Source organism: Trachypithecus francoisi, unplaced genomic scaffold, assembly GCF_009764315.1.
Source record: "Trachypithecus francoisi isolate TF-2019V2 unplaced genomic scaffold, Tfra_2.0 Contig01579, whole genome shotgun sequence".
Lineage (NCBI taxonomy): Eukaryota > Metazoa > Chordata > Mammalia > Primates > Cercopithecidae > Trachypithecus > Trachypithecus francoisi.
In genome coordinates this window covers 29,872,174-29,886,600 of record NW_022681442.1, presented here as the reverse complement: position 1 = coordinate 29,886,600, position 14,427 = coordinate 29,872,174, and the positions used below count along the sequence as shown (strand labels likewise).

The 14,427-nt window shown below is 42.9% G+C and overlaps 1 protein-coding gene across 2 annotated transcripts in view; it reads right to left on the bottom strand.

The window, feature by feature from the left end:
- The window catches only part of OGA (O-GlcNAcase), a 40,173-nt gene that overhangs the window by 12,292 nt on the left and 13,454 nt on the right, over nt 1-14,427 (bottom strand). For both annotated transcript variants that reach the window (XM_033184870.1, XM_033184879.1), the window contains exons 6-11: nt 13,902-14,000; nt 11,317-11,601; nt 7,457-7,615; nt 6,045-6,658; nt 4,892-5,066; nt 512-597 (exon numbers count right to left, since the gene is read on the bottom strand). In XM_033184870.1, the coding sequence (XP_033040761.1) occupies nt 512-597; nt 4,892-5,066; nt 6,045-6,658; nt 7,457-7,615; nt 11,317-11,601; nt 13,902-14,000 (1,418 nt within the window). The remainder of the gene's footprint in view (nt 1-511; nt 598-4,891; nt 5,067-6,044; nt 6,659-7,456; nt 7,616-11,316; nt 11,602-13,901; nt 14,001-14,427) is intronic.

The following is a 14,427-nucleotide window of genomic DNA, read 5'->3' as shown; positions in this document are numbered from 1 at the left end:
AGCACCTGTTGGGGGGAGAAAAGTAGAGCACCTAGAAAGTCCATGAACAAATTCCAGCAGCAAAAAAACTTTGTTAAATTTTCAGCAATGGACAATTCTTTCAAGCACATCATATTTATAAAATAATTAGATAAATATCCAAAAGCTCTTTCACCATTTATTTGCATAATTACTATTTTTTGCTCATGGAGTTTCCACTGGCAGACAAGCATGCGCGCATTGTGCATTGCGGGCGCAGATTAAAATGCTGTGCGACCTGCAAAGAAACAATGTGAAGTGTATACCTAGAGCCGCTGCGCTTCGCAGGCGCGGGGGGGATTGGCAGCATCTCCTTCAGAAATTACTGTGAAAGAGGAGGAAAATTTGATTTAAAAATCCAGCTATGTAACTAAATTGAATTTGGGACTAGAAAGCCTTCGGCAGACCAATCCTTCCAGCCATCTGATGCGCAACATAAGGTTTCTCATAAAACAAAGAAAATGTCAATTCAGTTGTGAATTCATATTGATACCTGGAACTCTCCTGCTAGACCACCTCTAAAGGCCCAGGGTTCTTGGTCTCCAATTAAGAATTGTGCTGAAGAATGACTACGACACCCTGTTGAGATCAGATCCAAGCGGAGAACGTTACGAGAAAGGGGATTTCCTGGGGTCTCAAATGTCCAACAAACTGACAAACACTTCGTGGAAACAGCTCTCTAACAATAATCAGGGTTTCAGGGCAAGGCTATGATAATAATTATTATTTTTAAAAACAGTAATGGCATTTCAATACTAATGTTCCTTCCTCCAATTAATGAATAATCAGTATTATCAGTTCTACTCTTTAATTACTGGAAGGAAAGTAAATCCCAAGTTTGTCTGGGTCAACTTTATATATTCCCTAGATATTATACAAATCAAGCTAGCTGCTTGCTCTGCCATAAAATTGCAGTAACTATAAACTAAAATGACTGACAGATGATTAGACACTTTATTATCACAGCCCATGAAGGAATTAAACCTGTCTGAAGTCACATTTTACATTTTGAGGAAGGGTACAGGTAAGGGAAAAGGGCGGGGGAAGAGGATTAATCTTGTCAGAAAACTAAGGTCAGTAGAATAAAATACAAGAAATTAAGTTGACAAAATGAAACAAAATGAGAAAAATTTTTTTGGACAAAATTCAAAATCAGACTTGGCTAATAATAATACCAGTCTGACAGATTCTGAGAACTAAGGAGAGCCAATTGATGTTATTTTGTCCAGAGCTAAATACACTTTTCTTAAAAGTATGACAGCATCTGGTTCCTCTGACCAGTCATTATAATCTTTGCAATACACCGAACATACACATGGAATACAGAAGTCACTATTTAAGGTCACCACTTAACTAATAGGCAATAAAGCTTGCTAACAGTAAGACATAATTAAAGGCAAATGTTTGGAGGCCCAATCAAAATCACTTGCCTAGTCTTCTGACAAGATAAAGCAGCGCAATATAGTTCTTTTCCATTGGAAGACAGCATTCTACCTCCTGTTCAAGTTAACAGTCTCATCAGTACAAGATATAGTGTGCTAGTCAGACAGTCCCAAAGCAAACCAATTTTTTGTTAACAATTCAGCCCATTAAGAGATTGTATCTGGTTTGTCATTTTTCAAGGGTAGGGGTACTTTTAAAAAACATAAAATGTAGTATTTGTAAAATAAATATGAAACAGGGTCAAAATTTAGACTATAAGAGAACCTGACCCATTCCGTAACTCAGTGTAATTTACACTGCAGGAAAAAAACTATACCTCTCAAACTTTAAGATCAGCCAATTTCCCCTACCCCCTACTTTGAGACTACAACATAACTAGCACTTCCAACTATTACAATAAAAAGCTGCATGTACGAAGAGCTGTGTAAATGAAAACATGGTTAATGCCTCAGTCGCTGCGCAAACGTGACTTCAGTTCATGTCTACTGCCCTTAAATCTACCTGAGCTACCTCACAGATAGAACCTTGCAATTTAAACTAATTAATCATGACGCGCTGTGAACATCTGCCGCTGTCCATCCAATAGTAGTAGACACTTGTGCTGAGGATTCTCCCATCTGTACACAATGGGGAAGAAGATAATAGAAGTCATTAGTAATCAAAAGTACTGCATAGCCACATTGTTTAAAGGACTGAATGCCAGCTGGACTGGAAAGAGGAGGAAAAGGAAGGGTTCTAATCAGTAAACCCCTGAAATTACTACAGAACCAAGAAAATACTCTCCCTGTCATGAGCTTTTGTAAAGCTATGTGGATACGAAGATAATTATTTAAAACTTTTAAGATGTTACAAGATGGGGTGTCCAATCTTTTGGCTTCCCTGGGGCACACTGGAAGAACTGTCTTGGGCCACACATAAAATACACTAATTACAGCTGATGAGCTTAAAAAATAAATAAATTTTAAAAATTCACAAGGTTTTTTTTTTTTTTTTGAGACGGGAGTCTCGCTGTCGCCCAGCCTGGAGTGCAGTGGCCGAATCTCAGCTCACTGCAAGCTCCGCCTCCCGGGTTTACGCCCTTCTCCTGCCTCAGCCTCCTGAGTAGCTGGGACTATAGGCACCCGCCACCTCGCCCCACTAGTTTTTTTTTTTTTTTTGTATTTTTTAGTAGAGACGGGGTTTCACTGTGTTAGCCAGGATGGTCTCGATCTCCTGACCTCATGATCCGCCCGTCTCGGCCTCCCAAAGTGCTGGGATTACAGGCTTGAGCCACCACGCCTGGCCAATGTTTTAAGAAAGTTTACAAATCTGTGTTGAGCCACAGGTTGGAAAAGCTTGCTATAAGAGCTTGGGATTGTGTAAGAGCTATCTATATAATTTTGGAAAGCTACCACCATAAATGCTTAGTGCAGACATAAAAACCCTGAGAAAAGAAACAATACTATGTATAATCAATTTAACTTTTAATAATTCTTAAATTAAAAACTGATTATCAAATGTTTTCTGTAATGTATTTTAAGCTCAATAATCCAGATTTCAGGTTCAAAATTCTTAAGGGCCTTAGAAACTTAAGTTTAAATCCCTGTAAGAATTAATTATAAGAACCTGAGCAGAAGCCTGGAAGGCAAATGTCATCCAACAACCAGTATTGAGGTCTCCTGAGCCTAACGGTAGATGTCTTCCACATATAGGAGCTATACAGAGCCTCCCCGCCCACCTCTACCTCCCCGGAGATGAAATCTCGCTCTGTCACCCAGGTTGGAGTGCAGTGACACGATCTCGGCTCACTGCAACCTCCACCTCCTGGGTTCAAGTGATTCTTCTGCCTCAGCCTCCCGAGCAGCTGGGACTACAGGCATGTGCCACCAAGCCCAGCTAATTTTTGTATTTTTAGTAGAGATGGGGTCTCACCATATTGGCCAGGCTGGTCTTGAACTCCTGACCTCATGATATGACCACCTAGGCCTCCCTAAGTGCTGGGACTACAGGTTTGAGCCGCTGTGCACAGCCAGTATTTCTTTCTTTTTTTTTTTTTTTGGGATGGCATCCTCCTCTGTCACCCAGGCTGGAGTACAGTGGTGTGATCTCAGCTCACTGCGACCTCTGCCTCCTGAGTTCAAGCAATTCTCCTATTCTCCTGCTTCAGCCTCTCAAGTAGCTGGGATTACAGGCATGCACCACCACGAGTGGCTAAGTTTTGCATTTTTTTAGTAGAGACGGGGTTTCACCATGTTGGCCAGGCTGGTCTCAAACTCCTGACCTCAAGTGATCCGCCCGCCTCAGCCTCCAAGAGCGCTGGGATTACAGGGGTGAGCTACCGCACCCGAAGCTATACAGAGCCTTTTACCATGAGGTCAAAATACTCTCTTCCACCTGTTATATACAGCAATCCCAAAAAGTTATATATTTTCAAATTAACAATCAGAGACTCTACTTTTAGTAGCTAATTAGCTGTATCACAGGGAAACTCCTTTTTTTTTTTTTTTTTAAACATTTAAGAACCCAAAAGGTATACAAGCAGAAAGTCTCACTACTACTTTTTATTCTAAGCTCACGGTGTTTCAGATATCAATTTCACAACCAAGACCATGAACCCCATCACAGTATTTGTGACTACTATGAAAACTATGACAGGTCAGTCAGCCTTGCTGCCTGCTGTGTGCTGTATATAAGTCCATTACATATTCCTTATAGCTGGATTGAAAACCTGAAAATGAAATGAGGTCCCTAGAGAAACTTGGCCATGCTGGTGCTTTTTACCAAGTTTGACAATTAAAAAAAAAAAAAAAATTCAGTGTTCAAAGGAGACATACAGAAGTCCATCCATTTAATGTAGCAGAGATGTTTTAGGGGACTACAATTTCTATCCCCTGGTAAAACCAACACTTGGTAGAAGGATAAAGAAAAAGTCATGTGAAATACTGAATAGCACCAGAATAGCCTTAAACTAAAGCTCGCATGCGCACAGGGCTGGGAGGATGGCTTCCTCTTGCCAGGCCCCTTAGAGGTCATTTCAGCAATTGTTCTGTTAAACATAGCATTAATGTTATCTAGACACAGCAAGCAGCAGAAAGCTTATGGAGTCACATTTCATAGTGTCTCATCTCCAAATCAGATAAAAGTGGTATACAGGGTTCCATCCAGAAAGCATTCAGTCAGAGTAAGTTAAAGTCAGTACACTTTCTAACATATTTTTTAAGATATTTATGCTGAATTAGCCCAAGGGAGAAAAATTAATGTGCTTGATGTATTTACTAAGACTTGCATCTCAAGTCTTCAATAATGCCTACTTTTGAAAGAAACCTATGCAAAGAATTGAAAAGACTTGGAAACGTGCCAATTCCCTAAATGTTTTTCTCCCTGTGGGATAATTTTTTTTTTTAAAGGGACAATATATTTGAGGAGAAGAGATTATTCCTGGTACACCTACCTAACCACTGTACAAAAGACTTCACCATAGACATTATACTCTTGATATCCCAAACATAGGAGTACATGTCATAAAGGATTGTCCTGTTGGCACAATTGGAGAGCCGAGTGAACATTCCCATCACTAGTCCACACATCTCTTCAAACTTGGCTGCTCGTGACCGCCATTCTTCAATCTATTGAGGATCAATAAAAAGACTCAAAAAATTGCAAGCTTAACAAAATAACCTGAGACACGGTTACATATTAAGCTGTGTATGTTGTCAGGTATTGGCAATTTATCCTAACCATTAAAGTATCACTTTGTGTCTCCCCAAACTGACAAATATTCCTAAAATAACACTGACTTTTCCTTATTCATAACTAGAAGGGCAAAATATGAAACTGAAGGTACCAGATTTAGCAGAGTCCATATCCACTGTAAATAACACACTTTTTTTTTTTTTTTTAAGACAGTTTCCCTCTTGTCACCCAGGCTGGAGTACAATGGCGCAATCTCAGCTCAATGCAAACTCCGCCTCCCACGTTCAAGTGATTCTCCTGCCTTAGCCTCCTGAGTAGCTGGGATTACAGGTGCCCGCCACCATGCCCAGCTAATTTCTGTATTTTTTTTTTTTTTTTTTTGAGACAGAGTCTCGCTCTGTCGCCTGGGCTGGAGTGCAGTGGCCGGATCTCAGCTCACTGCAAGCTCCGCTGCCTCGGCCTCCCGAGTAGCTGGGACTACAGGTGCCCGCCACCTCGCCCGGCTAGTTTTTTTTTTTGTATTTTTTAGTAGAGACAGGGTTTCACTGTGTTAGCCAGGATGGTCTCGATCTCCTGACCTCGTGATCCGCCCGTCTCGGCCTCCCAAAGTGCTGGGATTACAGGCTTGAGCCACCGCGCCCGGCCGTAATTTCTGTATTTTTAGTAGAGATGGGGTTTCACCTTGTTGGCCAGGCTGATCTCGAACTCCTGACTCTCGAACTCCTGCCCGCTTCGGCCTCCCAAAGTTCTGAGATTACAGGCATGAGCCATCATACCCAGCCTAAAGGAACATATTCTAAAACATGGTCAATTTTCTGTCAGTTACAGTGTACTCATTTAAGAACCTTCTCTACATTACCAGTATGGGGAACCACCCAGGCTTCAGCAGCAGGCAAATTAAACATACTCACTTTTTCAGAGTCTTTTCCTTTGCAGTTGACACTGACAACACTACTATTTGCTCGAAGCCACTGAAATTCCCGTAACATCTGTGCTCCTTTGGGTCCATGCTCATAAGGAAGGTAGAACAGATCAGCAAGTAACTGCAAATCCTCCAGGGTCACTGGTTCCGCAGTGTATAAAGGTTTTTCATTTGGACCTGGCACAAACTGCTCCTTGTTTGTCTGTTCATCAGTCTGCATAGGGGCAATGTCACTAATACAATCTTCTTGCATGGACATCTCTGGGGATTTGGATTCAGCTATGCTCTCTTTATCAGTGTCCATTGGTTTCAATTCCTCTGCCATTTTCGCTTCAACAATTTCACTCAGTATTTGATTGTCATTCTTGTGGTCCGTTTCTTCTTGTTTTTCCACCACCATGTCCATGGGTTCTTCATCAGGCTGTTTCTTTTCTTCTTCCTTGGTCAGAGTAGTAGGCTCACCACTCAAGGCTGCTCCCTGGCTCATAATGGGCTCCTGATAAACTGTTGTTACTACGGTTGTGGCATTTAAAGAGGGTGCTGCAACTAAAGGAGTCCCATCAACTACACTTGCTTTAGCTCCACTGTGTGCAACTTGCCTACCTACAAAAACAAATGTATAAATAAATAAAACGGTCACAGAGATAATCAGAATTAGAGACAGAACACATTAGATTCAGAAAGATACTTTATCATATTTGTTACGTGGAACCTCAATGTTAGATTCAAATTAATTTGACCTCTAAGAAAAATGAGATTTCTCTACACCACTAGGGATGCAGGAATGGAACGGGGTTGGGAGGCAATAAACACGCCAACATCTACTATTACATTCTCTTTTGAAAATTTGTATCTAAAAACTCTTAAATTACTTCAAAAAATATGTTTTTAAGAGAAAATAGCATTCCATCAAAATAAAAGCTATTTAAGACCAAAAGATTTAAAAATCCTTATTCTCTAGATCCCCCAATTTCATTTAATTTCACTTTGCTTAGTGGGCCTAAGGTAAAGCACATGACAGTGTTTTGTTTCGTTTTTTGTTTTTTTTTTTTTTTGAGATGAAGTCTCACTCTGTCACCCAGGCTGGAGTGCAGTGGTGCGATCTTGGCTCACTGCAACCTCTGCCTCCCAAGTTCAGGCGACTGTCCTGCCTCAGCCTCCCAAGTAGGTGGGACTACAGGCACATGCCACCATGCCCTGCTAATCTTTGTATTTCTAGTAGGGACAAGGTTTCACTATGTTGGCCAGGCTGGTCTCGAACTCCTGACCTCAGGTGATCCACCTGCCTTGGCCTCCCAAAGTGCTGAGATTACAGGTGTGAGCCACCGTACCCGGGTGACAGTGTTCTTTGTGACTCAACTATTTGATCTAATCCCCTTAACAAAGAATGGCCAAACTCACTGCTGTACTGATGAGGCACACCAAACTCTTGCAACCATTCTGTTAAAGCTAGCTTTAGAGCCATCTGTGGACTATAGAGTACATCAGTTTCAATATCTTCATCACTGCCTTCATTTTCTAACTTTATTTGGATGGATACAGTACTATCTTCACTGTCAGCTGCAAAAAATAAAAATAAAGAGCACAAAAATACTTTTGATTACAAAATCCTTCTGACAAGTGAGAAGAATAAATGCAACTAATTATCACAGTATAACCACAGAAATGACTAGATGAGAACAAACCTTAAACATAAAAATGCAAATAAAAGCAAGACCCTTCAATGAACGATTTCATCTAGGATAGTAACCTAAATGCAATGCTAAATGTAAAATCTCAACTGAAATAAGAAATATAAATTTTAGTATCAGTGGAAGAGTCAATCTGAAATGTCCACTAAGTACTAATTGTTGGGAAGTCAAGGTCAAAAGTACCATGCTTTTTGTATGAAGAAAACATTGCATAGCCTTCAGGGCCCTGTAACTTTTTTTTTTTTTTTTTTTTTTGAGATGGGCGTCTCACCCTGTCACCCAGGCTGGAGTGCACTGGCAGGATCTTGGCTCACTACAACCTCCACCTCACAGGTTCAAGCAATGCTCCCGCCTCAGCCTCCCGAGTAGCTGGGACTACAGGCGCGTGCCACCATGCCTGGCTAATTTTTGTATTATTAGTAGAGATGGGGTTTCACCATGTTGGCCAGGCTGGTCTCGAACTCTTGACCTCGTGATCCGCCTGCCTAGGCCTCCCAAAGTGCTGGGATTACAAGCGTGAACCACTACGCCCGACCATAACTTCATTATTAATAAAAGCATTGAGGGAAAATGAAGAGGCCGGGCATGGTGGCTCATGCCTGTAATCCCAGAACTTTGGGAGGCTGAGGTGGGTGAATCACCCGAGGCCTGCAGTTCAAGACTAGCCTGGCCAACATGGTAAAAGTCCACCTCTATTAAAAATTCAAAAAATTAGCCAGACATGGTGGCAGGCACCTGTAATCCCAGCTACTCGGGAGGCTGAAGCAAGAGAACTGCTTGAACCGAAGGGTCAGAGGTTGCAGTGAGCTGAGATCGGGCCACTGCATTCCAGTCCAGACAACAAGAGCAAGACTCTGTCTCAAATATAAAAAAAAAGAAGAGATAATCAACAGAGACCCACAAATTAGCACATATAAGGCAACAAAGCTCTGAGCTAGGGTAGTGGTAGAGAAAATCAAGTCTGAATTCTTTGGTTTTGTACTTAAAAACTCAATTCTTAGCTTTCCTTAACATTTCCTGCATATGTCCCAGGTTTGGATAGTGTCTGCCACCCTTAATATGTTCCACGCTCTGCCTTAAAAGATGTAGGAGTTGCCCGGCGCGGTGGCTCAAGCCTGTAATCCCAGCACTTTGGGAGGCCGAGGCGGGTGGATCACGAGGTCAGGAGATCAAGACCATCCTGGCTAACATGGTGAAACCCCGTCTCTACTAAAAATACAAAAAACTAGCCGGGCGAGGTGGCTGGCACCTGTTGGCCCAGCTACTCGGAGGCTGAGCCGGGAGAATGGCGTGAACCCGGGAGGCGGAGCTTGCAGTGAGCCGAGATCGCGCCACTGCACTCCAGCCTGGGCGACACAGCGAGACTCCGTCTCAAACAAACAAACAAAAAAGATGTAGGAGTTAAGTGCCATGTATACTGACAGCATTGAAATTACATTCCCAATTTTTGTTTTTTATTGAGGAGAGGAGGATGACAATGACTAAACCAATATTCCTATTTTTTTTTTTCTAATGGGGAGAGGAGGATGACAATGACTGAGCCAAAAGGAAGACATTAATTCAATAAACAATGCAAAGCAGGAGTATGGAACTAAGAAATAGACCACAACTATCAATATTCCTACATACTATCATGACACTTCAGTAGCCCAAAATGGGCCAAAATTCAGGGAACTTCAAAAGTTCAGTGTACAGGCTAGGTGCTGTGGCTCACGCCTGTAATCCCAGAACCCTGGGAAGCAGAGGCAAGCAGATCACCAAGTCAGGAGTTCGAGACCAGCCTGACCAACATGGTGAAACCCCGTCTCCATGAAAACTATAAAAATTAGCCGGGCAGGGTGGCATGCACCGGTAATCCCAGCTACTCAGGAGGCTGAAGCAGGAAAATCACTTGAACCAGGGAGGCGGAGGTTGCAATGAGCCAAGATTGCGCCACTGCACTTCAGCCTGGGCAACAAAGCAAGAGTCTGTCTCAAAGAAAAAAAAAATTTTCAGTGTTCAGTGTTTTTCACCTCCAGCCCACAAACCTTTAATACCCAGCAAACTCTCCTCATACTTTGATCCAGCTTAAAAGTCTGTGAAATCTCTTAGCAAAAATAATCACTCTCTCCCGTGTTTACACAGCATTTTATAAATTAAACTATTACAACACTTATCACACTATCATACTATTGTCTATAAGCCTTACCCAACACTAGACTGTTTCTCAAAAGTAGGAATGGCCAGGTGCAGTGGCTCACGCCTGTAATCCCAGCCCTTTGGGAGGCTGAGGCGGGTGGATCACCCAAGGTCGGCAGTTCAAGACCAGCCGGACCAACATGGAGAAACCCTGTCTCTACTAAAAATACAAGATCAGCCAGGCATGGTGGCGCATGCCTGTAATCCCAGCTATTCGGAAGGCTGAGGCAGGAGAATCGCTTGAACCTGGGAGGCGGAGGTTGCAGTGAGCCAAGATCATACCACTGCACTACAGCCTGGGCAACAAGAGCAAGACTCCATCTCAAAAAGAAAAAAAAAAAGTAGGAACCACTTTATTCTTTGCCACCTCAGTGCCCATAAACACACATCTGCCACATGATAGATTATTTAAATGTAAATAAACAGTTATGAAACACTTTACTTAGAACTCTATTAGAGATTTTTCATAAATTAAAAATTAGTAAGCCAATGTCTAAAATAAGACTATATTCCATTCGGCCAGGCAGGGTGGCTCATGCCTGTAATCCTAGCACTCTGGGAGGCCTAGGCGGATAGATCACCTGAGATCAGGAGTTCCAGACCAGTCTGGCCAATATGATGAAATCCTGTCTCTACTTTAAAAAAAAAAAAAAAAAAAAAAAGCAAAAATAAGCCGGGCGCGCCTGTAATCCCAGCTACTTGGGAGGCTGAGGCTGGAGAATCGCTTGAACCTGGGAAGCAGTTTGCAGTGGGCTAAGATTGTGCCACTGCACTCCACTCTAGCCTGGTCAATGGAGCAAAACTCTGTCTCATAAAAAAGAGTATGTTCTATAAATGATAAATGTAAGCTGAATCTAAATGATCTAAGTGACTCAGATTCAGAGTATCCAGTCATCTAAAATATGCTTTTCAATAAAATTGCCTGAAAATACATTTTATCGGAATGATTCTAGAGATAATGGAAACACTTAAAGACTGTCTCCTCTAGTACTCAGACTTCAAAGACTGAATCTTATTCTATTTTTATTTATTTGATAGGGTCTTCATCTGTTGTCCAGGCTGGAGCGCAGTTCCTGAGCTTATTGGTGAGCCACCACGCCGCTTCTGAATCATACTAAAAAAAAAAACAAACAACTGAGGCCAAGAGGTTAAGTGACTTGTCCAAAGACACTCAACCTTTCTTGTATCATATACATCTTCATCAACAAAATGAAACAACATACCGTAATAAAACCACTTAGTTTTGTTTCCTTCTTAGTAAAACAAAATAATTTGTTAAAAAAATAAATAAAACTGCTTCAGTTGTGATGACAAAGGAAAGCATACTTTCCACTGGCTCTAGTTAACCCCAGCTCTCCTCCCAAGGTGAAGGATCAAGTACAGGCTACTTACTCATCACTACATCTTTTCTCACTCCGTTCATGTTTGATTTGTACCAGGTGGCAAGGGTGTGGATAGCAACGTAGTTGGCTTCAAATTCACAATTTGGATTAGTCAGGACTCCTTTTAACCGTGGGATGAGTTCTGTGGATCTTCCTTTGTACGGGCCCAGAAACAGTCTCTTCTGATCATAATCATTAGCATGAATGTTATCCCAGATTACTGGAGCTCTCTTAATAATCTTAGAAACTTCTTCAATGGACTCTACTGGAATTTCTTTAGAAACAACTTTGGGACCTAGAAATAACGACAACCATTTGTTAAAAGAATTGTGGCTCTTGGCCAGACGCATTGGCTCATACCTGTAATCCCAGCACTTTGGGAGGCCGAGGTGGGCAGATCATTTGAGCCCAGGAGTTCAGATCAGCCTGGGCAACACAGTGAGACCCTATTTTTTTATTTTAAATTTAAATATATATATATACTTTTGAGACAGAGTCTCGCTCTGTCGCCCAGGCTGGAGTGCAGTGGCCGGATCTCAGCTCACTGCAAGCTCCACCCCCCGGGTTTACGCCATTCTCCGGCCTCAGCCTCCGGAGTAGCTGGGACTACAGGCGCCCGCCACCTCACCCGGCTAGTTTTTTGTATTTTTTAGTAGAGACGGGGTTTCACCGTGTTAGCCAGGATGGTCTCGATCTCCTGACCTCGTGATCCGCCTGTCTCGGCCTCCCAAAGTGCTGGGATTACAGGCTTGAGCCACCGCGCCCGGCCAATACATATATCTTTTAAAAAGAATCATGGTTCTTTAAAATACAATGGACATATAACTTTTGTGTTTTCCTTACGTGTACATTTTTTTTTTTTTTTTTGAGACCGAGTCTCACTCTGTTGCCCAGGCTAGAGTGCAATGGCGCGATCTCGGCTCACTGCAAGCTCCACCTCCTGGGTTCATGCCATTCTCCTGCCTCAGCCTCCTGAGTAGCTGGGACTACAGGCGCCCGCCACCACGCCCAGCCAATTTTTTCCATTTTTTACTAGAGTCAGGGTTTCACCGTGTTAGCCAGGATGGTCTCGATCTCCTGACCTCATGATCTGCCGGCCTCAGCCTCCCAAAGTGCTGGGATTACAGGCATGAGCCACCGCGCCCAGATCCTTCTATGTACGTTTTTTTTTGAGACGGAGTCTCGCTCTGCCGCCCAGGCTGGAGTGCAGTGGCCAGATCTCAGCTCACTGCAAGCTCCACCTCCCGGGTTTACGCCATTCTCCTGCCTCAGCCTCCCTAGTAGCTGGGACTACAGGTGCCTGCCACCTCGCCTGGCTAGTTTTTTTTTTAGTAGAGACGGGGTTTCACTGTTTTAGCCAGGATGGTGTCGATCTCCTGACCTCGTGATCCGCCCGTCTCGGCCTCCCAAAGTGCTGGGATTACAGGCTTGAGCCACTGTGCCCGGCCCCATGTACGTTTTATAACAACTTTTCTTTTTCTGAGACAGGGTCTCCTCTGTTACCCAGACTGAAGGGCAATAGAGTAATCATAGCTCAATGCAGCCTTGAACTCCTGAGCTCCAGCAATCCTCTCACCTCAGCCTCCCAAGTAGCTGTGACTACAAGTGTGCCCCACCATGTCACAGTAATTTTAAAATTTTTTGTACAGATAAGGGTTTCCTATGTTGCCCAGGCTAATCTTAAACTCCTGGCCTCAAGCGATCCTCCTACCTCAATTAAAGCCTCCCATAGCCCTGGGATTACAGGCATGAACCACTGCACCCAGCCACAATTTTTCTTTTGAAAACAAAGCAACACGCCTTTTACTGAGCTTTATTTTTTCATTTTATAAAACAGAAGAGTTTCCTAAACACTGCTTAAACACTGGGATCAATACCCTTTAGCCCAGTTCCCTATAAATCTTTATTATTTATTAACTGAATTTTTTTTTTGAGACAGGGTCTCTGTTGCTTAGGCATGTTCACAGCTCACTGCAAACTCTACCTCCTGGGCTCAAGTGATCCTTCCACCTTAGCCCCCTAAGTAGCTGGGACTACAGGCATGCACCACCCCACCTGGCTAAGTTTTTTATTTTTTGCAGTCTCCCTATGTTGTCTAAGCTGGTCTTTAACTCCTGGGAGCTTCCACCTCAGGCTCCCCAACCATGATAAATTTTTTTTATATTAAGAGAGTAAGTAAACTTTGTAAAAGAAAGTGTATTTTAACAAGTTCTCAGGGTCGGGTGCAATGGGTCACACCTGTAATCCCAGTACTTTGGGAGGCTGAGGTGGGCAGATCACCTGAGGTCAGGAGTTTGAGACCAGCCTGGCTAACATGGAGAAACCCCGTCTCTACTAGAAATACAAAAATTAGCTGGGCGTCGTGGCACATGCCTGTAATTCCAGTTACTTAGGAGGCTGAGGCAAGAGAATCGCTTGAACTCGGGAGGCAGAGGTTGCGGTGAGGTGAGACTGTGCCACTGCAATGTAGCCTGGGCAACAAGAACAAAACTCCATCTCAAAAAAAAAAAAAAAAGGGTATTCAATTAACAAGAACAAGCAATTTCTCTAAGTCCTAGTTAATTCAAGTTTGACTGTATGAATTAAAAGACTTACCTGTCCAAAGCACTTCAATTCCAGGTAGAAGCTTTTCACCCACAGTCCTTAAATATGGAGACTGAGACACATTTGGATAACAGAAAGTGCCACAATATTCTAAATGTAGGGAGAAAAGTAAAAAAGTCAGGAACAAAATGTTCATGGGTTTTTTGTTTGTTTGTTTTCTTTGAGACGGAGTCTCGCTCTGATGCCCAGGCTAAAGTGCAGTGGATGAAATCTTGGCTCACTGCAACCTCCGCCTCCCAGGCTCAAGCTATTCTCCTGCCTCAGCCTCCTGAGTAGCTGGGACTACAGGTGCATGCCGCCACGCCTGGCTGGGTTTTTTTGTATTTTAGTAAAGACGGGGTTTCGCCATGTTGCCCAGGCTGGTTGCAAACTCTTGAGCTCAGGCAATCCGCCCGCCTCGGCCTCCCAAAAGGATCATGGGTTTTTGAATGTGGAAAAAAATGTCTGCCAATTCTAAATTCTTTTCATCCAAATGATAAAAGGCCTCCTACAAGGAATTAAATTCAAGTGGACAGTT